Genomic DNA, 27,021 nt, shown 5'->3' on the forward strand with positions numbered 1-27,021 from the left:
ACCAACCCAGGCCCCTTTGGGGTCTAGTCCGGAGCCTGACCAGGACCCCGGCTCACAGGATGCGACTCGGCTCAGCCCCTGGGGGCGCCCCTATTTCTAGGGCCTCCAGCCCGGGCCCCAGCGGCTCAGTCCTGGCGGGGGCCTGGCCTGGGGGATGGATGGCAGCCCTGGGCACAGGGCACCCGCTGCCCTCGCCTGCCCTCCGCGCGGGGCCGTGGTGCCCAGCACCACCGGCGGCTCCAGACGCCCGCAGCCCCGGAGGCCCACGGGGAGCGGGTTCCATCGCCCGGGCGCCATTGGGAGGCAGTCCATTGATGTTCCCCTCTCTACCTTCCTCTCTCCAAAATCAATAAAAACATTTAAAAATTTTTAAAGCCAATAAAGATTTAATTAAAAAAAAAAAAGTGCCAGCCCCGCCAGGCGACCTAGGAGCCAGGAGGCCACGGGGAGCGGTTCTGGGAAGCCTGCGTTTGCGGCTCCAGCTGCAGGTTAGCCTCACGTCCCGCTGGACGTTGGAAACCCAGGTGTGTGCGGCCACGCTCTCGCCCTCTGGAGGCGCCAGGGAGCTTGATTGAGGGCCCACCCGCCCCAGTAGGACCTCCTCCGCTCCTCCTCTCCACCTGCCAGGACCCAGGTCTGGGGTGCAGTCTTCAGTGGGTGAATGTGGTGGTTGGGGGACACAGTTCAACCCCTGGCAAACGCCATAGTCACTGTTTTCTGTGGGGGATGCCCCCACCCACCCCCCGTCCCCCAGACATCAGGTCAGCAGCCCAGGGCCCTGCCGGGAGCGGGGTGGGCGTCCTCGCAGGGGGCCCCGTGGAAATAGCACAGGTTCACGGCAGCCGCTGGCCCGGACCTGCCACAGGGGAAGTGTCCCCGTGAGAAAACGGGCCCACACGCCTGGGCGCGGCCTGGGTGTTGGCGGCTCCTTCGCAGCTGACAGTCAGTTCACTTTGCTCAGTCACACGACATGTGATTGTTATAATGCAACTCACATGTTGCCGAAACCAATCTCCGCACATTTCATTCACTCAGCGTCCTCTGGTTCTGCCTAACGCCATATTTCCTGGCAGCACAAAATGCTCAAAACCCTTCCCCAGGACAACACACACCCGCTCTTTTTAAAATGATTTATTATTTTAGAAAATGGAAGGGGGAGAGAAAGAGAAACATCGATCGGTTGCCGCTTAAACGTGCCCTGACCTGGACTTGAACCCTCCACCTTTCCATGCAGTGGACAACGCTCCAACCAGCAGGGCTAATGGCTCTTTTTCTTTCTTCTTTTTAAAAAACATTTATTTTTATTGATTTCAGAGAGGAAGGGAAAGGGAGAAACATCAACGATGAGAGAATCATGGATCAGCTGCCTCCTGCACGCCCCCCACTGGGATTCAAGCCCACCACCCGGGCCTGTGCCCTGACTGGGAATTGAACCGTGACCTCCTGGTTCCTAGGTTGAAGCTCAACCACTGAGGCACACGGGCCCGGGCCATCCCTGACACAAAGCCTGGCTCCCCTCCCTAAGGAGGCCAGCATTTGGGACCCACCTTTCCAGGGACCCAGGGACCCTGCGCTTAATGGTGTTCCACCCCAGACCCGCCCCCTCCCCACATCTGCCTCTGGCTCAGGGGTGAGGGCTCCGGGCGGGCGGCAGTTTTCCTTCCCGAGAGGGCAGCCTGGGGCGGGGGCGGGACCTGGGGCCTCACTACAGACCTGTGAGACCGCGGCATGGGGTCCGCAGAGCCGCCACACAACGCAGCCTCGCCTGAGGATCCTTGTGATTTTAAAAACTATTTATTGCAAAGAGCCCTGGACAGTGTGCTGTGCGGCCGAGACCCCATCCCACCGTCCCAGGGCGAGAGGAAACGCCTGCGACCCACGCAACAGTGCTGGCCACACCAGCAGCCAGGCGGCGGCCGCGCGGAGACCCGTCGGGCAGAGGCGGGAGGGGCTGCCCACACCCCTGCGGCTGCAGAGCCCTGGGGGCTGGGAAAGGCGAGGTGTCCTGCAGGGACACCCCAGGAAAGGCTGCAGGTGCAAAGCGGGCTGGGGGCCCTGGCCTGGCATCGGCGAGGTGCACCGTGGGCGGCAGGCGCGCAGCACAGATCCAGACCCTCGTGGCCATCCCCCCGGTGCTGGCAGCCCCCCGAGTCCGGGGCAGGCGCGCCGGGCGGGGTGACGCACACGAGAAGCCGTCGTAGGGGTGGCCTTGGCCAGCAGCTCCTCGGGGCTCCTCCTCGGGGCTCCCTGCGCGTGGCCAGGCTGACACGAGCCCCCACTCTCCCCAGCGGCTCAGACACAGCCGGGCCTGTCCATGTGGGAGCCCTCAGTCCCTGGCAGGGCAGAGGGCAGGGCTCTCCTCGCACCCGGGCCAGCGGGGCGCCTGCAGGGCTTCCGGGCCCAGGCCAGCAGCTGGGCCACGCGGGGCTTCCCGCTTCACATTCAGGGTTTCACGCTTCATGAGGCCCGACGGGGCCAGGACGCCTGACGAGGCCGCAGCAGGCCCGGTGCCGGCAAGTTCCGCCCGCGGAGCAGGCCGCGTGGCTGGAGGGTCTCCGGCTGCAGGTCAGGCAGCAGAGCAGGTGCGACAGCCCCACGGCCGTCAGCAGGAAACGGGTGGCGTGGACGGGGCCCCTGCCTGGTGCCTGCGGGAGGCCCAGGGCCTGGAACGACCTTGTCTGCAGAGATGGCCGCCGGGTCACCGTGGAGGAGGCAGGGTCACTGGTGAGCAGGGACCGTGACCAGGGCCTCCTCTGGAGGCCTCGCGATGTCTACGTTCTGCACGAAAACAAACAGACCTTCACCCGTGGGACCCACAGCGCCGCGGCCCCGCTGCCGTCCACAGTACGTGGGCGCTGGGCTCCCCCTCCCTCCCGGAGCCCGGCTGCCGGACGCAGCCCCCACCCCCCACCCCCCTGAGCCAGGGCTTGCACCCCTGGGTGCGTGGCTGCTGGACACACAGGGACAGGAGGGGGGAGGGCGCCCCAGGCCGCGCTCCTGCTCCTTGGGGAGCGGTCAGGCCTCCGCACAAAGGCGCCTGTTAGACTCCCTGTGGCCTGTGGGGCCCATGGCTGGGCCGGACCCTCAGGGCAGACGGGGCAGAGGCCGGGCAGGCCCTGGACACATCTCGGCCTGAGGGGCTCGGGGCCAAGGGGCTGCCCAGGCCCAGCCCCTCGCTGTGCAGCCCGAGCGTCCTGGCTGCAGGGACTGGGGAACAGGGTGTGGAGGGGTGCCCGGGCTCGGCGGGAGCGGTACCCCGTGACAGAAAGCGGTTCTGGGACACTTCGCGGAGCTCCTACCTTAAACAGACGCGGGGAGCACAGCTGGCGACTGCTCTCCGGCAGGAACCCGCCCAGGCCCTCCCCCCACAGACCCGGGCAATGTCTGAAGGCGCCCCTTCCCCGCGGGGACCCCTCCCTCGCTCGGTGTCTACTGTGCGGCTCCAGGGACCTCCCCCCAACCCCCAGGCAGCGCGGCCTCCCCTGCGGCGGGAGAGCAGCTGGGCGAGCAGCCCCACTCCCCCCCCCCCCCCCCCCCGCCCCGCGGGAGCCCCCGCTGGGCCTGGCCTGGCCCAGGACGGCTGCCCGCCCCCCCCCCCGCCCCCCCAGCGGCCCTGTGGTACCTGCGGCCTCTCCCGGTGCGTGTTCACAGCCCCCACGTTCAGGAAGATGGACTCCACCTTACAACCTGCAGAGGAGAGCACGTGCGTCCCTCCTGAGGGGCAGCCTCGCCTGGTCTCCCGCCCTCGGCACCTGCCAGGCCCCTGCTCATCGCACGCCGTGCCCAGCGCAGCCTGGGGGCCGAGGGGGTGGGAGGAGCACAGGCCTAGCCCCCAGGGAGTCACGGCTCAGTCCTCAGGCCCAAACCACCCACCCCGCCTCCCGCATGGAGCGGTGCCCGGTGCAGTGGGACCAGCACACTCCGCGGTGCCACCAGCTGCCCCCGCCATCCTCACCCTCGGGCGCCACTGAGGCGGGGCTGCCCGGGACACACCCAGGCCGCCAGGAAGCTGCCAGGTCCCAGCCCCGGGCAGAGGTGGTCGAACCTGCGCCCAGAACATGTAAGAGGCTGGTCCTGGGCCGCGGGCTTTGTGGGGCTTTGCGCCCTTCGTGTGGGAGGCGATGGGGAAGGAGGCCCCGGAGGCTTCCTGCGGCCACGAAATGGGACAGAACCATCTGAAAGTCGCTCGGGAAGGGGGGGCGGGGGCGAGGGGCTCTCAGTGGCCCTGCACGCAGCCAGGCCCGAGCGGGGAAGCGGCCTTACCGTAGGCCACGGGCGTCAGCTTCAGCACCGTGTGCAGCGGGCACTTGAGGTAGGGCAGCTGCTCTGTGGGCACAGACGGGGGTCGCAGCCGCTCTCTCTCTCTCTCTCACACCCCCCCCCCCCCCCCCCCCCCCGGCAGCCCGCACCTGCCGCCTTGTCCAGGAAGTAGGCCAGCAGGCAGCGCATCACCGCCTGGTGGCCGATGACCAGCACGTTCTCCTGCCGCTCCAGCTCCATGATGACGGGCTCCAGGCGCTGCACCAGGTCCTCGTAGGACTGCGAGGGCGGGAGGAGCCACGGGGAGTGGGCCACCCCCTCCCCCGCCCCCGCGCCGCTCGGTGCTGGGCCTGCCCACCCCAGACTGACAGGGACATGTCACCGTGAGGGACGCTGGGGGCCGGTGAGGATGGGCCGTCTGGGAAAGGGATCTCCTCCCCCCGCCCAGGGGGGACAGGCCGGGAGGCCCACCTACCTCCCCCTTGGGGTAGCGGTACCGGTACTTGTCCTGGTCCCGCAGGGCAAACTCCAGGGGATAGTGATCCTGGATTTCCTCGTAGGTCATTTCCTCACAGACGCCCTGGGGAGACACCGCGCTGGTCACACCTCCGTGCCAGGCCCGGGGTCAGCCCTGTGGAGGGTCAGCGGGGACAGTGGCAGGCAGAGGGGCCAGGCTCCGGGGCCACAGAGGCCCGCCCCGTCCGAAGCCGGGACCCGCCTGGGGAGAGCAGGCCCTCTGGGCACCCGAGCAGGGGCGGCCCCTGTGCGCACCGTTCCCAGCACAGCCCGTGCCCTGGGGAGGACGGGGCTGTGCGCCTCCTGAGCGGGACTCCCCCCCTCGGTGCCGGCGGCTGTGCCAACCCCCCAGCGTCACTCAGGCCACACTCACTCGCACACCACACGTGCTTTCTATGAGCAAATCCATTTGAACAACAAAACAGCAGAGAGGAGCACCAGGGAGAACACTTAGGCGTCCATACTCCCGGAGAGGCCCGGAGGGCGCCTGCCACCCTTCCCCAGCGCCCAGCCCACTCCGCTGCCGGAGCCAGGAGGACGTGCAGAGCAGCCAGCCCTCACCCGGCGTGAAAGGGTGCGGCCCCTTCAGGACACACCTCACAGCTAGTCTCTGCGTGACCCCGCAATTCCACGCCTCCGTGGACCCCAGGGAAGTGAAGACCCTCCAGGCAAACACTGCACAGGAATGCGGGCAGCTCTGAACACTCACAACAGTGAGGAATGGATCAATCGCACGGCAGATCCGTAAGCTGTTACCCGGCAACAGGAAGGAACGAAGTACTAATACCTGCTACCGCACGGACGCACCTTGGAAACATGCTAAGTGTAAGTGAAAGAAACCAGTCGCAAAAGACCACGCATGGCATGATCCATTTCCACGCAGTTTCCGGAATAGGCCAAGCTATAGAGACACAAAGTAGATGGCTGGCTGCCCGGGCGGAGTGGGGGTGGCGGGGGGGGGGGGGGGTGCGCACCGGGCTGCTTTGTGGAGAAGTGAAACGCCCTACGGCTGCCTGTGGTGGCGGCTGCGCAACCTGTGAAAAGACTAAGCCATGCGGGGCGGGAAGTGCATGTCTCGGCAGAGCTGTTACTGAAAGGGGAGGAGAGCAGGCGTCGGCTGGGGCCGGGCCCAGGAAAAGCCACCGGGTGAAGCAGAGGAGCCGCCCGGCTGCTCCCGGAACGAGGCCAAGAACAAACACAAAACGGGAAGAGGACGAATGGGTGGCAGGTTCTAGGATCGGCTCCAAACGCGGGAGATAAGAAGGGGGCCCACGGCATCTAGGAAAACCAGCAGCCACTTCAAAGGGAAAACACGGAGCTGCACTGAGCCGGTCCGACCCGGAGGACACGCTGGCCCCCCGCCTGCCTCTGGGGCGGAGAGGACTCCCCCCCCGCCCCCCCACCAGCCACGGCCGGGAGTCTACAGGACGAACTGCCTCCTCTGGCCCCGCGCGGAGGAGGATGATCACAGAGACCGAGGGAGAGCACCTCCGATAGGAGCCTGCACGGGGTTCTGAGAAAACACACGGACTCGGCACCCTGTGGCCGCTGGCCCTGCCCCGCCCGGCACCCTGGCACCCCGGCACCCCGGCACCCGGGCCTCTGCCGCTCCGCAGGCCCCTGCGCTCACGCTCTCCCTCCCACCTGCCTGGCCTTCAGTTCACTCAGCCGCCTCTCCCTGGACTCGCCTCTGCCCATCTCCCCATCTCCCCGCCCACTCCCGGGGCACCAGGCTCCTGCCCACACCCCCAGGGATTTGGTTATTCCGTCCGATGGTCAGTCTGGAGCCTGGCCCCCTGGGAGCGTCTCACCCACGACCACCGCCCCCTCCTCGCCTCCCCTTTCATGACCCCATCTGCCTGCTCCCGTCCCCCTCACTGGCTGCCCATCCAGAACCGCCCTGTACTGTCAGTCATCACCAGGTCTACCCTTCACCGGAGCGACACCTGGTGGCCAGACGGCAGGTGAGCCTGGCAGAGCATCGCCGTTCCCTGTGAGGCCGTGCTGATGTAAAAGCAGGCCCTTAAAAGGATGAGCCACGGCCCTGGCCGGTTTGGCTCAGTGGGTAGAGCATCAGCCCATGGACAGAAGGGTCCCGGGTTCGATTCCGGTCAACCCGGTGGCAGGGGGCAACCAGTCGATGTCTCTCTGGCTCTCCCCTTCCCTTCAACTCTCTCCTAAAAAAAATCAATGGAGCCCTGACCGGTTTGGCTCAGTGGATAGAGCGTCGGCCTGCGGACTGAAAGGTCCCAGGTTCGATTCCAGACAAGGGCATGTACCTTGGTTGCGGGCACATCCCCAGTAGGGGGTGTGCAGGAGGCGGCTGATCGATGTTTCTCTCTCATCGATGTTTCTAACTCTCTATCCCTCTCCCTTCCTCTCTGTAAAAAAAATCAATAAAATATATTTTAAAAAAATAAAAAATCAATGGAAAAATGTTCTTGGATGAGGATCAACAAAAATAAATAATCATAAGAGGATGAGCCCACGGACACAGACAGTAGACAGGTGAAGGCCGGGGTCGGGGGGAGCTGGGTGGGGAGGGCCACGGGGTAGAATGGGGGCGTCTGTAATATTCTCAACAATAAAATAAACTTAAAAAGAAAAAGGAAGCGAAGGCAGGGGCGGGGAAGTGGGTGAGGGGTCGGAAGGCACACGCTTCGAGGTGTGATCACCAACCAAGTCCTGGGAATGCGATGCTCAGGGCAGCAGCTACAGCCACCACCACTGCAGCCTGAGAGCTGCTGAGAGGAGACCTCACCAGGGCTCATGACCCGGAAACGGTACCCATGTGGGCGGTGGACACGCACTTTGTGGCGATCGCTTGGCATATGTACATGTGTCAAAGCGTCAGGGCGGCACCTTAAGCTGACACAATGCTGCACGTCAGTCCCAGTTCAAGGCCGTCAGGGGAGAAGGAGGATGAGAGGCAGGAGGAGCTGGGATGCGGGAGGAGCGGCTCCGGGACAAAAATAGAAGTTGGGGCCAAAAGCTGTTCCAACAGGAAACTCGAGGACCTGAAGACGCGCCTCCACAACGATCCAAATGCAGCTTTAAAATAACTGTATCCCCCCCCAGCCAGTGTGGCTCAGTGGGTAGAGCGTCGGCCTGCGGACCAAAGGGTCCCGGGTTCGATTCCGGTCAAGGGCATGTGCCTTGGTTGTGGGCACATCCCCAGTGGGGGGTGTGCAGGAGGCAGCTGATCGATGTTTCTAACTCTCTATTCCTCTCTGTGAAAAATCAATGGAATATATTTAAAAAAAATAAAATAAAATAAAATAAAATAACTGTATCCCCCAGCCGGTGTGGCTCAGTGGGTAGAGCACCGGCCTGGGGACTGAAGGGTCCCAGGTTCGATTCCGGTCAAGGGCACATGCCCGTTTACAGACTCGATCCCCAGTGGGGAGCGTGCAGGAGGCAGCTGGTCCATGATTCTCTCTCATCATTGATGTTTCTATCTCTCCTTCCCTCTCCCTTCCTCTCTGAAATCAATAAAAATATATTTTAAACAAACAAACCCAAAACCCTAACCGACCAAGGAAAGCCAGGGCCTGGCCCCGCAGGGCGCCTACCGCGTCGATCTCGTTGAGGACCTTCCACTGCTCGTAGGGCACGCCCAGCGCCTCGGCCGTCTGGATGGTCCGCTTCATCTGGCTGGTCCACACCTTCAGGTCCTTGATGTTCTGGTCGCTGATGAACTGGGCCAGACTCCGGGCAAACTGCAACGGCACCGGCGGATTCAGGCCCCACAGCCCCAGGTCCCCGGCCACGCGCCTGGAGGCCCCGTGAAGAGCCAGGCGGCAGCACCCACACCCTCAGGGCTGTCCCGCTGTCGGTCAGAGGTCCCCGCCCGCCGCTGCCCCAGCCCGACCTCGCCGAGGCTGCAGGACCTCCCACTCAGGCCTCAGAATCTCCCCTCGGCCACGGCCAGCACAGCTGACTGTGGGCTCAGGCCACCCCGAACCCACGCCTCCCCCAGGTGGCAGCTCAGTGGAAGCCAGATTCCCAGGCATCTGCTCGGTGCTTGGTGACCTTCCCTACAGGATGGGAACCTTCTAGACTGAATGAAGGTCATGCGTCTCGATGATTGCATATTGGCTATGAGAGCTGCAGCCCAGCGCGCGCGCGCACACACACACACACACACACACACACACACACTGACCTCCCTGCCCCGCGGGGACAGGCCCGGGTCCCCGCCGATGCGGCCCTTGAGGTTGAACTCGCTCTCGCCGTGCCGGCAGAGGTAGATGGAGCGCGGGGTCACGTGGATGTTCATGAGGTAGTACACGATGCGGCTCTGGATGTGGTCGGCCACGCGGTTCACCACGTAGCTCTGCCCCACGTCCATGATCTTGATGTAGGACAGATCCCTGTGCCGAGCGGAGCAGAGAGGGGCTGGTGTGGCCGGGACCCTCGCATCTCTGACCGCCAGGCCTGACATCACCACGGGGTGTCAGCGGTGATGGGGGTGGGGGTGAGGGGGCAACAAGACATGTGTGACATGCCCGGCCGGCGTGGCTCAGTGGTTGAGCATTGACCTATGAACCAGGAAGTCACGGTTCGAATCCGATCAAAGGGCACAGGCCCAGGTTGCAGGCTGATCCCAGTGGGGGGCGTGCAGGAGGCAGCCGATCAGTGATTCCCTCATTGATATTTCTCTCTCTCTGCCTCTCCCTTCCTGAAATCAATAATAATAACAAAAAAGGACACGCGTGACACACAGACAGACCCTGAGGGAGGTAAGCAAGGCTCATGCTCCCTACAGGCGCCGTCCAAAGCGAGGGGGGTGATGCCACCGGTGACGGCCACCACGCTGTGCCCCTCTGAGCTCTCAATGCCCTGCCCGCAAGGTGAATAGGACAGTCTCTTCTGGGATGGACCGGGGAGCCGCTGGCAAACGCTCCTCCCGCCATCTGCCTGCCCGGCCACCACGGACCTGGCCTCTCCTCCCCTTAACCCCCCTGGGCCCCCCGGGCAGAGGGGCTGCCGCCCCCCCAAGGCAGCAGGCAGGTGAGGTAGCAGGAGGAGGCGGGTCTCAGGCGTCGCCAGGGTCCGCAGGAGCCCTCGGTGCTCGCTGTCTGCCGTGGGCCCACCTGTCCCAGAGCGCCCACCTGTCCAGGTCCTCGTCCAGGGACTCGTAGGAGCTCTCGTAGCACTCGATGCGCCTCAGGAAGTCCTCCGCGGCCTCCTCGCCGTCGCGGTTGACGTAATCAGGGCTGCCCAGCTTCACTTGCTGCCGCCGGGCACAGAGCAAGGCCATCAGGCCGGGGCCACACAGGGCCAGAGGCCAAGGAGAGGGCTGGGGGCTGGGGGAGTGGAGGAGTGGGGGCTGGGGGGCTGGGGGAGTGGGGGCTGGGCTGGGGGAGTGGGGGCTGGGCCGGGGGCTGGGGGCCACCCCAGGGTGCTGGTCCCATCAGGAAGGCGCAGTGGCTCCTGGTCCGAGTTCCCACGCTGGTGCTGAGAGAGTGAGACTGGGCACCTGAGGTCGGAGCCCTCATCTCTGTGGGACAGGGGAGGGGGAGGGAAGGCGGGGGGGGGGGGGAGGGGGGGAGGGGAAAAGGGAGGGCAGGCCCCTCCCCACCTGAACCATCTCCTCAAACCCAGATGCTCATTGCTTGTGGAGGGAGGGACAGGGAAGAGGAGCCAAGTCTCTTTCTTTCTCAAAATGTAAATATCGCCCCAGCCCGGCCAGTGTGGCTCAGTGGGTGAGCCTCGCCCTATGAACCATGAGGCTGTGGTTCCCGTTCGGGGCACAGGCCCGGGTTGCAGGCTCAATCCCCAGTGGGGGGCGTGCAGGAGGCAGCTGATCAATGGTTCTCTCCCATCATGATGTTTCTCTCCCTCTCCCTCTCCCTTCCTCTCTGAAATCACTAATCACTAAAAATATATATATTTTTAAATGTCACCCCCCCACCCAGGGGCTGATGCCTCCCTCCACGCCCGGGGACTATGAGGGGAAGGGAGAAGGGGGCAGAATGAATGCCCACATGCCACAAAGCCCCCCAACATGAGTGGCCATGGGCGGGGGTGGGGGTGGGGGCCCAGGCTCCCCTGACCAGCACCCTACTGTCCCCGCCCCCGCCCCGAGGTCAGGAAGAGCGAATGAGGCCCAGGCACAAGCCCGCGCGGGGGGACCGACTGCCCCGTGACGGTCAGGCACTCACCACGATGTTGGCCGCGATGACCTCAGGATCCACACAGATGGACTCAACGAAGAAGGTCTGCAGCCGGGACCAGGGCCGAGGGCAGGAGGGGGGACCCCGGGTCAACAGGGCGTGGCTGGCCCCACAAAGCGCCCTCCCCGCCCAGGGCCCTCCTTCTGGGGCCACCCTGTCCGAAGCCCTGGCCCATCAGGAGGCTGGGAAAGGGGCCCGGAAGCCCAGCAAGGACGTAAGCCCCCCAGGTCTCACCTTGTAGCCGTTCTGCTCCCCAAAATTAAAGATGGTCGCCCTCCGCTCTCGGGTGGTGTTTGTTGCATCGAAAACCTAGGACCAAACTGGGTTAACGCGCCTCTGGCCCTGGAGACGGTGGAGGCTACTGGACATCCCACCCGGACGCTGCTGCCCGGCCAGACTCCTCGCACCCGCACCCGGGAGCTGGCAGGAGGGGCGCTCTGCTCCCAGGGCAGGGCCGCCAACCCTCCCCGGGGGACGCTCTCAGCAGCTGCTCTGCAAACTCGGTGCTCAGCTCACGTCTGACCCACAAGACGTCCTGTGAAACTAGTTAAACCTGGAGAACTGAACCCATGAACCCATGTTGACCTCCAACCTACCCTGAGACCCCAGTAAAAAGGAGAGGGAGGGCAGGAGAGGGGACACGATCCCTCCGGCCTGTGTGTGTGTGGGGGGCCTAGGGCCTTGGACAAGCACTCAGAGGCAAAGGCAGCCACAGCCCAGCCCCTCCCAGCCCCTGGCGCCCCCCTGCCCAGCGGCTGCACTTTCTCCAGGGGCTGCCCCCGGCGCGTGGCCACGCACCCGGCCTTCCCTCTAGGGGCCCCACGAGCAACAGGGACGGATGCGTGTGGGCTCCCACATGTCCCCCCAGATGTCCCCGGGTGTCACACTCACCGCCACGTGTCCCCCCTCCTCACTAAGGAACTGCCGGACGTCACGGAGAGCGGCCAGGGCACACTGCCTTCCGGGAGGAGACACAGGGTCAGCCAGCGCCCACCTTGGCTGCAGGGGGGTCAGTGGGGGGCGGGCTGGAGACCTGAGTGCTAGGAAAGCCCCTAAAGCACAGAGCTGGGGAGCCTCCAGGTTGGTGAGGGCGTGGGGTGCCGCCCCGAGGGCTGGGAGCTCCACCCTGCCCTGCCCTGCCCTGCCCTGCGGGGCACCTCTTCCCTTTGGCTGTTGTATCCCTTCCTCCCTCCCTCCCTTCCTTTCTTTTTAAAAATATTTTTATTGATTTCAGAGAGGAAGGGAGAGGAAGAGAGAGAAACATCAAGGATGAGAGAGAATCATGGACCAGCTGCCTCCTGCACGCCCCCTGCTGGGGATTGATCGCACAACCCAGGCCTGTGCCCTTGACTGGAATCGAACCCGGGGCCCTTCAGTCCACAGGCGCCCAACCGGCCAGGGCTGGCTGCTGAACCCTTTACCGTGAACCCGTAAACGCAGTGCGGTGTGGTCCTGAGCACGGGAGTGCGTCCAGCCAGTCCCTGGACCTGGAGGCGGAGGAACCCGGCACAGGGCCCGGAGGAGCAGGGCGCCCGGGGCTCTGGCTGCTGTTTGCAGAGGGGGCCGGGCACTGAGCCCTCAGCCTTGGGAGCTGACCTGACTCGGGGAGGGTCAGGCCTGAGTGAACTGAATTGTGGGACATCATGGCGTCTGAGCAAACACCGTGTCCCCAGCCTTGTGTGTGGTGACTGGGTCGCACCCGTGTACACGGGGTACGTGTGTGCACCCACACAGAGTGTAGGTTTCAGTATGTGTGTGTAATACAGGACATGCGTGTGTAAATGCCGTCCGAGCACACAGGCCCAGGGTGACCAGCCCCCGGTGAACCCTGGCCCGTGTCCGTGACCAGCTCCTGCTGGAGGAATCCGTGTGTCCGGCCGGAGCCCGGGGCAGAGGACGCCGGAAGCCTGGTTTCCTCTGGACTTGAACCCTTTGCCGGGGCTGCTTTGCACCTTTGCTGTGAGAAACCTCAGCCAGGAGGGCTGCAGGCTGAGGTCTCAGCCAATCACTGACCCTGAACCTGGGGGGCCCTGGGGACCCCACACCGTCTGAGTGCCTGAGTGTGAGTACGTCTCCACGGTGACCCCGAGCGCGCCTCTGTGTGTGCGTGCGGTACGCAGGTATGTGCGTGTGTGTCCTTGTGTGCTGTGTGGCTGACGGCACACGTATGAGTGAGGTGTCCACATGTGTGCTTACTCACGTGGACAGTGCGACTGTGTACACATGGACACGCGTGTGTGTGTGGACCCATGCGTGCCCATGGGGTGTGTCAATAACTTGGTATCTTGTGTGAGCCGTCTGAGCCTGTTCCACCCAGTACAGTGGGGGGAGGATGACAATGGGCCTGCCCAGCACACAGTAGGAGCTCAAATCTCAGCCCCTCCCTTCTGTCTGGGTCGATAGCACCAGAGCCCAAACTGAGTGTCACCCACAACTCGGCCACAAAGGCCTGAATGTTGGCCCTTCCGGGTGCAGCAGCCTGGCCCCACCCACTTCCCCAAGAGCAGAGGCCACAGTGGGGAGCCCTGGCCGCCCAGTGTCCATACCAGCTGGTGTCTGACCCGGTGACCGGGCTGTGCTGGGCTTGGGGAGGTTAGCGGGGCTCAGCCACCCTCTGCCCAGCGCCCTGCTCCAAGGCTGCTTGCGCCTCAGCTGACGCCTGCCCAGAGAGCAGCCGCTCCTCACACCACCAGCCGGTGTCGGTGCCCCAGCGCGAGTCTCCGGAGGAAGGACTCAGGTTGGGGGGGTGGATGGGGGGTGGGCGGGGCAGGCCTCCTGTGCAAATGCCCATCGCAAGAGCAACAGCAGGAGGGTGGACGTCACCCAGCCCTTCACAGCTGAGCCAGGGTCTCGGGCACCCGCCAGGCACCAGCTGACCCCCCTCCAGAGGTCCCGGAGGGCTTGTCCTGGGGCCAGGGCGGGAAGGCCCAGCTCTGGGCCCGGTCCCGGTCCTTCTGGCTTTGCGAGCTGCCGCCCGCCCCCCTAGGCCTGTCCCTGCACCCACTCGGCTTCCCCCTCCCAGAGGCTGTCCCCATGTCCTCTCAGGTGCCCAGTCTCACTCTCTCAGGGACCGGGCTCCCTGAGGCCCTGTCCCCCCCCCTCTCCCCGCCCCAGGATGTCCTCATCACCACCAGGCCAGCACCAAGACACCACACCCAACCACCAGCCCTGAGGCCGACGGCCCAGCCCGGGCACAGCCCACGGGCAGGCGAGGCCAGGGCTCAGGAGCAGCTCTGTCCTGACCAGCAACCGGGCTCCACAGGCTCCTGGCCCTTTGTACACGTGTGCACACGTGCACATGCATGTGCGTGCACAGACGCACATAAACACACAAGCATGCACACACACGCACATGCACACACTCACTCACTTTCGGATCCTCAGGCCCTCTTCGTTGTCTGGAAGGAAAAACTCAAAAGACTTGTACGTCTTGACCATTTCCCGGCGATACTGACCCACGTTGAACTCTGGAGGAGAGAAGGAAGGCTCGGCTCTCCCACAAAGCAGCCCTCCCACTCCGACCTCGGCCCACCCGGCCCTGCCCCACGGCAGTCCAGCCCCCTCTCCTCCCCCCCCCCCCGTCCCCCTCGGCCCCAGGCCCCCTGGAGAGCCAGCCCAGCCTCACCCCGCGTGGGCACGCCGATCCAGTTCAGGTAGCGCGTCAGCTTCTTGGAGATGTAGGTCTTGCCCCGGGCGGGCAGGCCCACCATGACGATGAGCGTGGGGCAGTTGGTCATGCACACTGGAAGGCGAGGGGCAGGTCAGATGGGCCCTCAGCCTCGGGCACAGGGTGGCATCACCCCTACGGTCCCTGAGCAGCCCAGGCCGGCCTCACGCCACCGCCGGATGCCTGCCCCCCGGGGGTCCTGCACCCCACCCCACACGTGCCTCTGTGCCATGCGGTTGTCTTGAGCTAAAGGCAACTTTAGCCACAGACTCAAGAACCTTCTGCCCAGCCCGGAGCTACGGAGAAGAAACTGACTTCCAGGCCTTGCCCACAGCTGCTACCAGAGGTCACCTCTTTGACCTCCATGGGGCGGGCACACCCTGCGAACAAAGGGGGGCTCTTCTCCTCCCGCAACACCTCTGACGCTCCGAGGGGCAGGAATGAGCCCCGCTCAGGGCATCTCATTCCCTCAACCCCTCCCGGGCTCTGAACCGCTCCCACACGGGGCTCCCCTACGCGAGTAGACATGTATGCCAAATTCTTCTCGGAAATCAATGAAAACCTATTTAATAAAAACACAAACGACAGGAACCAGGCCTCCCTGCCCCCTGCCCCCCAGGCGGGGCTGGCCCTGGGCCACGGCGCTGCAGCCTGCGGGGGGGCCTGCAGGGTCAGGTGAAGGCAGCTGCAGCCACGCGGCTAAGAAGGCCCGCAGGTCCCCCCTTGGCCAGCGGAGGCTCTTCTGCACGTTTCCTCATCTTGCTCACTGTCCGGGGATGCCCTCCTGCCCTCCCCTGGGGCTCCCTGTTTGTCACATTGGCCTGGGACTTGGGGCCCCTCTGGCCATCTGTTGTCCGCAGGGCCCGCCTGGGACAGAGGTGCCTCGGCACCCCGACTCCCAAGGGCCTCGGTGCTGAGGGGCAGCTGTGTCCTCAGCCTGGCGCTGCCAGGGCCGTGCAGGGGCACCGCTTAATTCGGTTATTTTCTCTTGCTGATCTGTTTCGTGTCTGTGTGATTATTACACCGGCCGGATGGACCTTAGGGCAGAGGAAAGTTGGCTCCGCCCCTCCACCCCGGCCCCCAGGCCTGCCGGGGCCCCAGCAGATGCGGGACCTTGCCAGCCTGACCTGCTGGGCATCACCAGATATAAACCCGAACCTGCCACACCCCGGCTGCCACGGATGGGCGTTCCCATGGCCAGCAGGGCAGCCAGGACCCCGTGGGAGGCAGCGCCCCGGCTGCCACCCAGGGGGCCAGTGGCCGCTCCGCATGCCTCCTCGCTCAGACCCTGCTCACACCCTGCTCACCTTCCCAGGTTCATATCTCTTCATTGCACAAAGCCCAGCTCCCAAATGCTTCTTCTCCTAGACCAGTGGTTCTCAACCCTCTGGCCCTTTAAATACAGTTCCTCATGCTGTGACCCAACCATAACATTATTTTCGTTGCTACTTCATAGCTGTCATGTTGCTGCTGTTATGAATCGTCATGTAAATATCTGATATGCAGGATGGTCTTAGGCGACCCCTGTGAAAGGGTCGTTCGACCACCAAAGGGGTCGTGACCCACAGGTTGAGAACCGCTGCCCTAGACCTTCCTCAGGCTCCTCTCCCTCTATCCCGCCACCTCACCAAGGAGCCGGGAGCAGAGCAGGCAAGCGCCAGAGCCAGCGGGCGCCTGGGCCTGGCACGGATGGGTGCTCACGGGTGATGGGCAGGAAGGAGGGAAGCATCTCAAACCCAACAGGGTGAGGCTGCCAGAGGCCGAGACCAAAGACCCAGGCGACGTCCGCAGGGTGGACCTGTGACAGCCCTCGCCCGCCGTCCTGTCTGCCACCAGTCAGGGCCCATCAGGAAGCTGCGGGGGCCGGAGGGGAAGGGTCAGGACACAGCCCCTCCCTGGCCCCTGGACAGACACCGAACCATAGAACGCCGGCCTCACAGCTTTCAGCTGGTCTCACCCCAGAAGCCTCAGGCCCAGGCCCTGGGCGAGGTGCAGCCGCAGCAGACGGTGCGGGGACCTGCGGGCCCTTCTTAGCCGCGTGGCTGCAGCTGCCTTCACCTGACCCTGCAGGGCCCCCGCAGGCTGCAGCGCCGAGGCCAGGGCCAGCCCCGCCGGGGGGCAGGGGACAGGGAGGCCTGGTTCCTGTCATTTATGTTTTTATTAAATAGATTTTCAATGATTTCCGAGAAGAAGGAGAGAGTGAGAGAGAGAAACATCGATATGAGAAAGAATCATGGATCGGCTGCTCCCTGCACACCCCACACTGGGGATGGAGCCCGCAATCCAGGCATGTGCTCTGACCAGGAATCAAACGGTGACCTCCTGGCTCATAGGGCGACGCTCAACCCCTGAGCCCCGCTGGCCGGGCTGGGCCCCGTGCTGACCGCCCTCCCTGTAGGTCCAGCACTATCTCCCGGTGAGAGCACCTCGGGGAAGCGGTGCCCCTGCACGGCCCTGGCAGCGCCAGGCTGAGGACACAGCTGCCCCTCAGCACCGAGGCCCTTGGGAGTCGGGGTGCCGAGGCACCTCTGTCCCAGGCGGGCCCTGCGGACAACAGATGGCCAGAGGGGCCCCAAGTCCCAGGCCAATGTGACAAACAGGGAGCCCCAGGGGAGGGCAGGAGGGCATCCCCGGACAGTGAGCAAGATGAGGAAACGTGCAGAAGAGCCTCCGCTGGCCAAGGGGGGAGAAAAACAAGTTAGGCAAGGCCCTGTGTCCCGAGGGCCACCGCGAGGGCCCGCTGTTTGCACAACTCCTGGCCGGCTGGCGGCCCTCAAGCAACCGCAGGGCAGGGCATCGCTACTGCTGGTGAGGAGGGGGAGACCTGCTCCCTTCGAGGAGCCCCCCACCCCCAACCGCGCTGTCCCTGGAGGGTCCTCCCGCAGCCTCGGGACTGGGATCCTGCATGCCCTCTGCACGTCCATCTCCCCAGAGGTGCCCTGGCCGCCCCCCTGGTGTTCGCGGCAGCCCCCGCCCCTGCACGGCCCGGTGGGCGGAAGGGCAGCGAGTCCAGGCTGGGCGAAAGCCAGAGGAATACGTTACCTATCACCTCGGCTCCTCAAGATAAGCTTCCAAGGAAATGACCCAAAGAAAAACCAAAGTACAAGCGTCTTCACAACAGCTCTGCTCCCAGCGGCCAAACACGGAAACGCCGGACGGCCGCGGGCACAGCGCGGACCGGGGAGCGGGGCGAGAGCTCCGGGCCTCAAGGACCCGCACATTGAGCAACTGGACAGCAGGACAAACTGTTCAGGACACCGGCGTGTGCGGAAGGAAGTCTGAAGACATGCCACCCAGCGTCCTTTTCCTGCGCAATTGCTCAAGGCCACGGAGGCCTGGCCCTGGCCGGTGTGGCTCAGTGCATAGAGCACTGGCCTGGGGGCTGACGGGTCCCGGGTTCGGTTCCGGTCAAGGGCATGTACCTCAGTTGCAGGCTCCTCCCTGGTCAGGGCTCATGCAAGAGGCAACCCATCAATGTGTTTCTCTCCCATGGATGTTTCTCTGTCTTTCCCTCTCTTCTACTCTCTGAAAATCAATGGAAAAATAGCCTCGGGTGAGGAAAGAATGAATGAATATTGGGACAAAGATAATGATAAAGTCCGTCATTAAAAAAAAAAGGCCATGCCCTAACCAGTTTGGCTCAGTGGATGGAGCGTCGGCCTGCGGACTCAAGGGTCCCAGGTTCGATTCCAGTCAAGAGCATGTACCTTGGTTGCGGGCACATCCTCAGTAGGGAGTGTGCAGGAGGCGGCTGATCGATGTTTCTCTCTCATTGATGTTTCTGGCTGTCTATCCCTCTCCCTTCCTCTCTGTGAAAAATCAATAAAATATATTTAAAAAAAAAAAAAGGCCAAGGGAGGCCAAGCAGGCGAGAGGCCTGAGACAAGCCTGGTGCTGGGCAGTGGCCACTTTCTGCAGGCGCCACCCCGGGGGCAGCCACGAGTCCCCGATGTGAGTCCAGACGGGTTCCTGAGCTGCACCTGCTCGATGCCCCTGGGTGGGCGGGGACGGAACAGCTCCTGAAAGCTAAGCGCTGGGTCTGTCCTGTTCAGAGGGGACAGATGGCCAGATGGCCAACTCTCCTACCCGCCCGGCCACACCCCGCCACGTGCAGACCCAGCACGTCTTCCACCTTCTGCCTAAGAAAAGCCATCAGACAAGCACTGTCCTTTCTGCCCTGCTCCCTGAGTTCCCCCCTTTTTTTAATTATATATTTTTTATTTCAAAGAGGAAGGGAGAGGGAGAGGGAGAGATAGAAATGTCAATGATGAGAGAGAATCACTGATTGGCTGCCTCCACTGGGGATCGAGCCTGCAACCCAGGCATGTGCCCTTGACCGGAATCGAACCCGGGACCCTTCAGTCCACAGGCCGACGCTCTATCCACTGAGCCAAACCGGCCAGGGCCTGAGTCCCCTCTTCATCTCTGTCTCACCCACCCCCCAAAACTACCCCAGGTCTGAGCTAAGGGGTCAGTGACCAGGGAGGCAACCTCAGGTGCAAATGGAGGAGGATCTAACGATGAAGAGTGGGGATGGGGGGGCAGGGACACCCCGCAGACAAGCGGCCTGGGGTGCCCGGAGAGCTGGGAGACCACGGCCACGACAGACCAGCCGGGAGCCCCGCGCCCTCGTCTCCACAAACCCCTGTGCCTGATCGAGTCAACGTCCACCCACCCCCTCCCTCACCCTCCCCCGCCCCCGGGGCCCCCAGCCTCGCCATGATCCGTTCTGCGAGGGCGAAATGCCGCACGTACAGGTTTCCAGTTCACTCCCTGCTGAGTCACTCCCTGCTGTGAACTCCGGGACCCTAACCAGGCCTAACCCCGCACCATGCGCAGGGATCATCTTGGCCTCTGGAGTGCCACTGCCGCCTCCTGTGCTGGGCCAGCCCACGGTCCACCGGGTGCGCCCGGGGGCAGTGTGATGCCATGAGCCCCTCTCTCAGGCCAGAGCCAGGTATTTTGTTTGTTTGTTTCAATATTTTTTAAAAATATATTTTATTGATTATTTTACAGAGAGGAAGGGAGAGGGAAAGAGAGTTAGAAACATCAATGAGAGAGAAACATCGATCAGCTGCCTCCTGCACACCTCCCACTGGGGATGTGCCCGCAACCAAGGTACATGCCCTTGACCGGAATCGAACCCGGGACCCTTCAGTCCGCAGGCCGACGCTCTATCCACTGAGCCAAACCGGTTAGGGCTGTTTTAATATATTTTATTGATTTCAGAGAGGAAGGGAGAGGGAGCGAGAGAAACATCAATGATGAGAATCATGGATCGGCTGCCTCCTGCACGACCCACACTGGAGATCGAGCCCACAACCAGGAATGTGCCCTGACCAGGAATTGAACCCTGACCTGGTTCATAGGTCGACGCTCAACCACTGAGCCACGCCGCCCAGGCCAGAGCCAGGTTTTAATCACAGACTTGGAGCCTGGAGAAATATAGACCCACCCAAGTGGTCGAAGGACCTGGGCCAGTCCCCTCCCTCGAGGCCGCAGGTCCCTTCCCATCTGTGCTGGGGGTTCTCTCAGAATTGCTGCTTCCATCCCTGATGTGGGAGTGACAAGCGGTGAAATGACGAGACGGCCAGCGACCCCTTCTTGAGGCCTCCTCATTCCGCAGCTCACAGCAGCTCCGCGGAGCAGGCTGGTGACAGGCTCGGACCCCGGGCCTGGAGGAGTCGCCCTGCCCGAGGCCACCCAGCTGGGCCCTGACGCAGCCGAGCCTTCCTGCCTCCAAAGTCCAGGCTCTTACTCCTCCCCTGGAGTGAAACAGCCCTCACCCAGACCGGCCAGGAGCAGGGGCCTCGGCCTCCGCACCTCCGCTGAGTGCGGGAGCGGCGTGGGCGTGACCGGAGCCCCCGAGGACACAGAGCCGTGGATGGAAGCCCTGGCCCAGGACTGAAGGCAGGATCACAGGCTCCGTGCCCGACCAGGGCCTCGGTCAGGGCCAAAGCCACGGCCGCCCCCTGCCAGGACCCACAGTGGGGTAAGAGACACACTCCCCCAGTTCTCACACCAGGTCAGAGCCCAGGCCCAGCACAGCCCTCTCTCCCTCCCAGATCCCGGCCAAGCAGAGGCCGGGGGCAGGGAGACCCCGCACACCACCCGGCCTCCTGATGGCCATGTCCATTTCTGTGCCAGGAGTTGGACTGGATGTTCTCAGGTCCTTGCCAACCTGCAACTTCCCCACAACGTTTCCGTTACTCCTAAAACACATCTTTTTCTTTGTAATAAAGAGGCTGCAGCTCATTAAGGACCAGTGGGAAGTCAAGGTAGGGAATTAAACAGCCAAGACCCCGGAAAGGTGAGCTGAACAATGTCAGGCATCGCAGCGTGTCTCCCAGATGTTTCACCTTAAGTTTACCTTCTATTCTACCCACGACACAACACAGGCCCGCATGGCACGGTGCCCCACGGCCCCTAATCTGGTCAAACCCGCGCCTCCGGGGAATTCCCCCCAAAACTTGGCTGTAGGTGACAAGGTGGGTGATTAGCCCGGGGCGCCCCGCCCTTCCTCCCACCGGAGGGCGGGCTCGCTCTCGGGCCTTTGAAAGCGCTGGGCTCAGAGAGGCCAAGCGGTCCCTCTAGGGCCAGCCCAGCTCGGACGCGGCCGGCCACCGGCCCACGCTCTCTGGCCAGCAGAGAGGACAGGGCAGGGGCTCCAGGTCCGCCCTGGCCTGAGCGGTGGGGGGACAGGAGTGCGCGGGGCCGGGGCCGGACCTGGCCCCCGGGAGCCGAGACTTCCCCGCAGACCGGCCTCCGCCTCCGGCTCTGCCACCGCTGTCCTCGCCCAGCACCCGCTCTGCTCCCCTCCCACCAGCCCGGCAGCCTCGGCCTCACCTGTCCCGGTTCCCCGCGGTTCCCGGCCCCTCGCCGCGACAGACCACTGCCCAGGCCGCCCCATCCATCACCCGCGCACCGTCCCCCGCGCTCCCCGCGGACCCCGCCTCACCGCGGCGCTGGCAGGCGTGCAGGGCGGGCCGCCCGTTGCTGTACGGCATCCAGATCTTCTTCAGGGGGTTCTGCGTCAGCTCCCGCGGGGAGGCCATCCCGGAGCCGCGAGCAGTCGGACCGCACGGCTCCCACCCGGCAGCCCCGCCAGCTCCGGCCACGGAGGCCCCGCCCCTCGGCCCGCCCCTCTTCAAGCTGCCGTGACGCACGTCCCACTCCCGAGGCCCCGCCCAGAACGCGCAGGCCCCGCCCCAACTGGCGAGGGCGTGGCCCCGGGCCACGCATGCGCAAATCGCCCGCCTGCGGGTTCGGCGCCGCAGGCCCGCCCTCCCAGCGCACTCAGGCCCGCGTCCCGGCTGGTCCTGGCCCCACTTCGGGTGCAGGAGCCCAGCACGCCCGCCCCGGCCGCGCAGATTTGTACGGGTCTCTCCCAGGGCCTCGCTCCGGGCAATCGCCACCTCGCCCCCAGGGCACCCGGTCGGCACGCGGGACCTCAGGGTTCCAGGAGGGAGGGGTTTCCACGCCAGGGGGCGGGGCCTACGGGACCCGCGGGGCTTGATTGGTCAGGACCAGGCGGACGGCCTCGGCGCGACTGATCACTGGCCTGATGTCTGGGCTGTCAACCCCGCTGCACCCGCCCACGGGAGCGACCTGCTGCTCTCAAGAGGCTGGAAAGGCCTTGCTCTCGGGACAGGGCCCAGGACGCATGTCAGAGCTGATGGTGTTTCTCTCTCCGCCTTGGCCGCTGGGCAGCTCGGGCTACACAGGGCCCGCCTGGAGCAAGTGCGTGGGAGCTGGCAACCAAGCTCTCCGGGGCACTCGCTGGAGGTGGCACGTGCCCGTCATCCATCTTACAAGGGTCTGGCCCCCGTGGCTCCGTGGCTGAGCGTCAACCTATGAACCAGGAGGTCACGGTTCGATTCCCGGTCAGGGCACAGGCCCGGGTTGCGGGCTTGATCCCCAGTGTGGGGCGTGCAGGGGGCAACCAGTCCATGATTCTCTCTTATCGTTGATGTCTCTATCTCTTCCTCTCCCTTCCTCTCTGAAATCAATAATATATATATATATATATATATATATATATATATATATAATCTTACAAGATTCTGGTATAGGTGAAATGTGTCCATGTCTGAAAAATCCACTCTCAAGCACATTCATGTTACCATTTATTATATATTTGTCTACTGCAGTGGTTCTCAACCTTCTGGCCCTTTAAACACAGTTCCTCATGTTGTGACCCAACCATAACATTATTTTTGTTGCTACTTCATAACTGTAATGCTGCTACTGTTATGAATCATCATGTAAATATCTGATATGCAGGATGGTCTTAGGCGACCCCTGAGAAAGGGTCGTTCGACCGCCAAAGGGGTCGCGACCCACAGGTTGAGAACTGCTGGTCTACTGCCTCTCAAATCGCAGTGGAGGCCAGGGGCGAGGCGAAAAGACGGAAGTCCAGAAACCCTGGCCACTCCCCTGTCTGCAAGCTTTGGACTCGTTCTGCCCTGGGGCCCCTGGAGCCCCTGGGGCCCATCACACTGCCCTCTAGCGCCAGCCTCCACCACCCCCTTGACCAAGCACCGCATCCTCAAGTTCTCTCTGCCCCAGGGGTGCCTGGCCAGGACCAAACGCTAGGGGCATGAACAGGGGTCAACCGTACACCGCAGCACAGCACCCCTCCCCCTGCCCTCCTGGCCACACCCCTGCCTGGCCTTAGTTCTCCAAATTCCCACCCAGCCCTTCAGAGCCTGGCCAGGACCTTAAGATGCCCCCTACAGATGGCCTGCCCACTTCCCAGGGAATGAAGGTTCAGGAGCCCACCTGGCCCCGCCCTGAAACCAGCTCTGGCTGCCTCCCCCGGGATGCCCTCCTGGTCTGGGACAGATCCGGCCACTTCCCCTTCCCCCGCCCTCTGCTGTGGCGCCCCAGCTCCCTCCACCTCATGCCTGGCAGCTGTGAGCACACCCGTGGGTGTGGGTGGCTCCTGGGAGCAGGACACCCCTTGTGACTTCCCTGCTGCTTCCCACTCCTCGACAGCCACTCATCCGTTCCTGACACAGCCAGCCTCCTCTGCCAGCCCCGCCAAGGTCATCCCACAGCCACCCTGGCCGCAGAGACTGTCACAGAGGCCCACACCCTCTCCAGCACCCAGCGCTCACGGCAAAGGCTGCCTCCTCGAACATCACAGACACCCAGCACCGCCTCAGGCCTGCCCTTGCTCCCCCCACCCCCACGGGATATCAGTCAAAGGCTCCGGGTAAAGGGCAGCCGGGGCAGGGCGGGAGGCCAGGGCCATGTCTGGGCAGCCACCTCCACACCCAGAGAGTGTGGGCCTGGCTTCCAAGGAAATGCAATAGCTCTCCACCTCCCACTCTTCCCCAAACTGCCTGACCCTGGGCTGACTCAGGCATACCCTCCCAGGTCCCTGCACGCAGCGAGGGTCACAGATCAATGCAGGAGAAGCCTGGGCCCCTTCCCAAGCCAGGGTCCCCCTGCAGCCCTCAGAGCCTCCCCTCCCACTCCTCGCAGCCCCCCCCCCCCCAAAGTGCTCTCCTGCTTCCTCACCCTCAGCCCCACTGGTGCCCTCCTGGCTTTTGCCCCCTCGGCCATGCCAAAGCGAGCCAGCTGTCCCGGCCCAGGGGTGGGATGTGTGCTGATGTCAATGGGCCCTCGTGTGTGAGCATGTCCGGCTCAGTCTCCCCACAGGGACCCCCCCTGGCCCTGGTTGCCTCCTGGGGTGCCCGCTGCACTGCCCACTGGGCTTCCCAGTGCCCCAGGCTACGAGCCGTGGGGCGGCCTCAAGCCTCAAACTCTCCCATCCTGACTGCTGACCAGCCCTGGCCAACCACCAAGCCAGCCTTTGCAGCAGGAAGGCCAGGGACCTCGGTGACTACCACACAGACACGCACGTCAGAGCATGAAAGCTGCAGGTGCACACGCACTGAGGAGCCCGCGCCCAGACCCTGCTCTCTGCTGCCCCCCTCCGCCTTCACTCCCCTCCTCCTCTCCCTCGGCCCGGCCGCCACGGGGAGGTTCAGAGGGTTCCCAGGAGTCCCGGCTCCCTCCGGCCACTTCCGGCCAAAGAGCATCCCGGTGACTCCCTGGGTCCAGAGCTCACAGAGGGCGTGAGGCCACTTGGAGGCATGCAGCCATGTGACCGAGCAGCCTGGGAACCTGGCCAGCACTGGCTGATTCCAGCATGGCACACAGTAGGTGCTCAAAGGAGTTAGGAGCCGCCAGGGACCCAGGGAGGCTCATGCGCAGGGCAGAGCACACGATAGGTGCTTACTCCACTCAGGACGGCCACCAGGCCACCAGCAGGTGTCCTAAAAATGCTGGTTTAAGCGCTAAAGCCAAATCATATGAAAAACTTCCCAAATGAGCCTCGGGACCTCCCCAAACTGGTATGACCCCCCGAGGGGGGACCTGGACCAGCGTGACCCCTAGGAGGCCAGCGAAGGGCCCAGCAGGAGGGCCTGAGCAGCTCCAGCTGGCGGTCCCTCCTCCGGGGCTGCAGGAAGCGCTATTTATAGTTCCCCCTGGGCGCTCCCTCTCCCGGGGAGGCTACCGTGTTCCCCCTCTTCCTGACCACAGACAGGCTGGTGCCCCTCAGAGCACCCCTGTACCTGCTGAGACCCCACAGCCTTGCACTCCTGCCAGCACCACCCCGGCCGCACCCCGAACATTCCTCACCCCCTCCACCCCCCGCCCTCCTCAGGCCACCTGTGCCTACCCCGCCTGCTGCTCCTTTCCCCGGGGTCCATCAGCCGGCGGCCTCCTTCCCAGCCTCTGTCCATCCTGCAGCCCAACTGGCCCGGGTTCCACCCCCAGCAGCGTGGAGTCCACAGCCCGCCCTCTGGCTCTGCGGAGGGGAGTGTGCCCTGGGGCCCCGCCCCTGCAGCCCCGCCCCGGGCCCGCCCCCCACGGCTGCCTTCCCGGAGATCAGCACCAGGGCCCCCACTCCAGGCGGCCGCTGCGCCAGCTCTGCCTCTTTCCCCCAGAGCCATCCACACGCCCCGTTCTGCCCTGTCCGGCGGGAGCTGTCTGCCCAGCCCAGGCCTGCCCGCCCTCAGCCAGCCGTCCACACCACCCAGGCCAGTCCCCCTCGGGCCCAGCAGTGGAGACGGGAGTGTGAGATAAGCCCCACCGGCGTGGCTCAGGGGCTGAGCGTCCACCCATGAACCAGGAGGTCGTGGTGCGATTCCCGGTCAGGGCACAGGCCCGGGTTGCCGGCTCGATCCCCGGTGGGGGACGTGCAGGAGGCAGCCGATCAATGGGTTCTCTCCCATCATTGATGTTTCCCTCTCTCTCCCTTCCTCTCTGAAACCAATAAAAAAATTTTTTTAAAAAAAGAGTGTGAAATAAGGCAAAACCTACTCCTTCCACACCAAGGGGCCAGCGTGGGGAGCGGGGAGTGGGCAGGGGCAGCAGAGCCCGGGTGACTCAGCTCCGTGAGTACCGGCCTGGGTGCCCCACAGTGAAACCCGGCCTGACTCCGGCCGTCCCTCCCCCGTCGGTCACCGGGCGCCCCTGCAGGCCGGAGCCCTCCGTCCACCATCACTCAGTGTCACGGGGCTTGACAGCATCACCGTGGGGCAGGACGGCCGAGGAAACAGGCTCAGGCTCTGCGAGGAGGGGCGGGGCCGCCTGGGGTCTGGTCGCAGTGGACGGTCTCGGAGGCAGTGGTGACAGTGACCACAGGGGTGTCCAGAAGCTCCGGACCGTGGGGCACCCACACGGAACAAGCTTGCACGTGGCAGTGACCTCCCCGGCCGAGTCCGAGCCGTCGGGCACACAGGAGGCCTGCGGGGCCCCAGGTGGGCAAGACTCCACTTGGCCGCGACCCGCGGTGCCGTCCAGACACAGGTGCCTGAGGTGCTCAGGTGTGAGGTGGCCCCATGGCGGCCCCACATGGCGAGTCGGACGTCCGGGCCCCGGATGGAGCGTGCTGTCCGGCTCCGCTGCGGCCCCTCCCCCAGGCTCAGCGGCCCACGCGGGCCAGGATGCGGGCGTTGGCGGCAGCCTGCTCCCGCAGGGCTCGGGCCCGGGCCTGCGCCAGGAGGATCTGCTGGAGGCCCAGGGGCACGTCCAGTGAGAGGGTGATGCGGGGGCCGGGGCGGGGGCCGGGGCCGGGTGGGCTCCCTGCAGTGCTGGCTGGGGGGCTCTCCGCTGGGGGGCTCTCCGCTGGGGGGCTCTCCGCTGGGGGGCTCTTCGCTGGGGGGCTCTCCGCTGGGGGGCTCTCCGCTGGGGGGCTCTTCGCTGGGGGGCTCTCCGCTGGGGGGCTCTTCGCTGGGGGGCTCTTCGCTGGGGGGCTCTTCCCTGGGGGGCTCTTCGCTGGGGGGCTCTTCCCTGGGGGGCTCTTCGCTGGGGGGCTCTTCCCTGGGGGGCTCTTCGCTGGGGGGCTCTCCGAGGCCGCAGGGTAGGGAGTGGCCTGGGGAG

At 64.4% G+C, this 27,021-nt stretch overlaps 1 protein-coding gene across 2 annotated transcripts; it reads right to left on the reverse strand.

Annotated features, from left to right (window-relative positions):
* Positions 1 to 1,116: 1,116 nt before the first annotated feature.
* PFKFB4 (6-phosphofructo-2-kinase/fructose-2,6-biphosphatase 4) lies at positions 1,117 to 25,396 on the reverse strand. 2 transcript variants are annotated; one of them, XM_070391191.1, is made up of 14 exons: positions 25,316 to 25,396; positions 14,581 to 14,697; positions 14,326 to 14,422; positions 11,847 to 11,913; positions 11,190 to 11,264; positions 10,944 to 11,000; positions 9,891 to 10,012; positions 8,942 to 9,149; positions 8,349 to 8,495; positions 4,736 to 4,840; positions 4,410 to 4,539; positions 4,264 to 4,326; positions 3,623 to 3,687; positions 1,117 to 2,778 (listed from the first exon to the last, which is right to left on the reverse strand). In XM_070391191.1, exons 1-14 carry the CDS (start codon positions 25,377 to 25,379, stop codon positions 2,719 to 2,721), a joined length of 1,377 nt encoding a protein of 458 aa, XP_070247292.1. In that variant the 5' UTR covers positions 25,380 to 25,396; the 3' UTR covers positions 1,117 to 2,718. The 2 variants fall into 2 exon arrangements, with proteins under 2 accessions (XP_070247292.1, XP_070247291.1); XM_070391190.1 differs by lacking the exon at positions 25,316 to 25,396 and adding an exon at positions 21,581 to 21,727.
* Between the last annotated feature and the right edge of the window lie 1,625 nt (positions 25,397 to 27,021).

The sequence above is a fragment of the Myotis yumanensis genome, unplaced genomic scaffold (genome assembly GCF_028538775.1).
Source record: "Myotis yumanensis isolate MYYU_CA2020_CCGP unplaced genomic scaffold, mMyoYum1.0.hap1 SCAF_14, whole genome shotgun sequence".
Taxonomy (NCBI): domain Eukaryota; kingdom Metazoa; phylum Chordata; class Mammalia; order Chiroptera; family Vespertilionidae; genus Myotis; species Myotis yumanensis.

What these genes read in the sequence shown, in the direction of transcription:
- PFKFB4 (XM_070391190.1), bottom strand. Translation starts at nt 21,677, where the DNA reads ATGGCCTCCCCGCGGGAGCTGACGCAGAACCCCCTGAAGAAGATCTGG. An exon ending in GGGAGCAGAACGGCTACAAG is followed by an intron (nt 11,001 to 11,189) that starts GTGAGACCTGGG and finishes TCCCGGCTGCAG; the next exon opens with ACCTTCTTCGTTGAGTCCAT. An exon ending in GCTGACGCCCGTGGCCTACG is followed by an intron (nt 3,688 to 4,263) that starts GTAAGGCCGCTT and finishes TCTCCTCTGCAG; the next exon opens with GTTGTAAGGTGGAGTCCATC.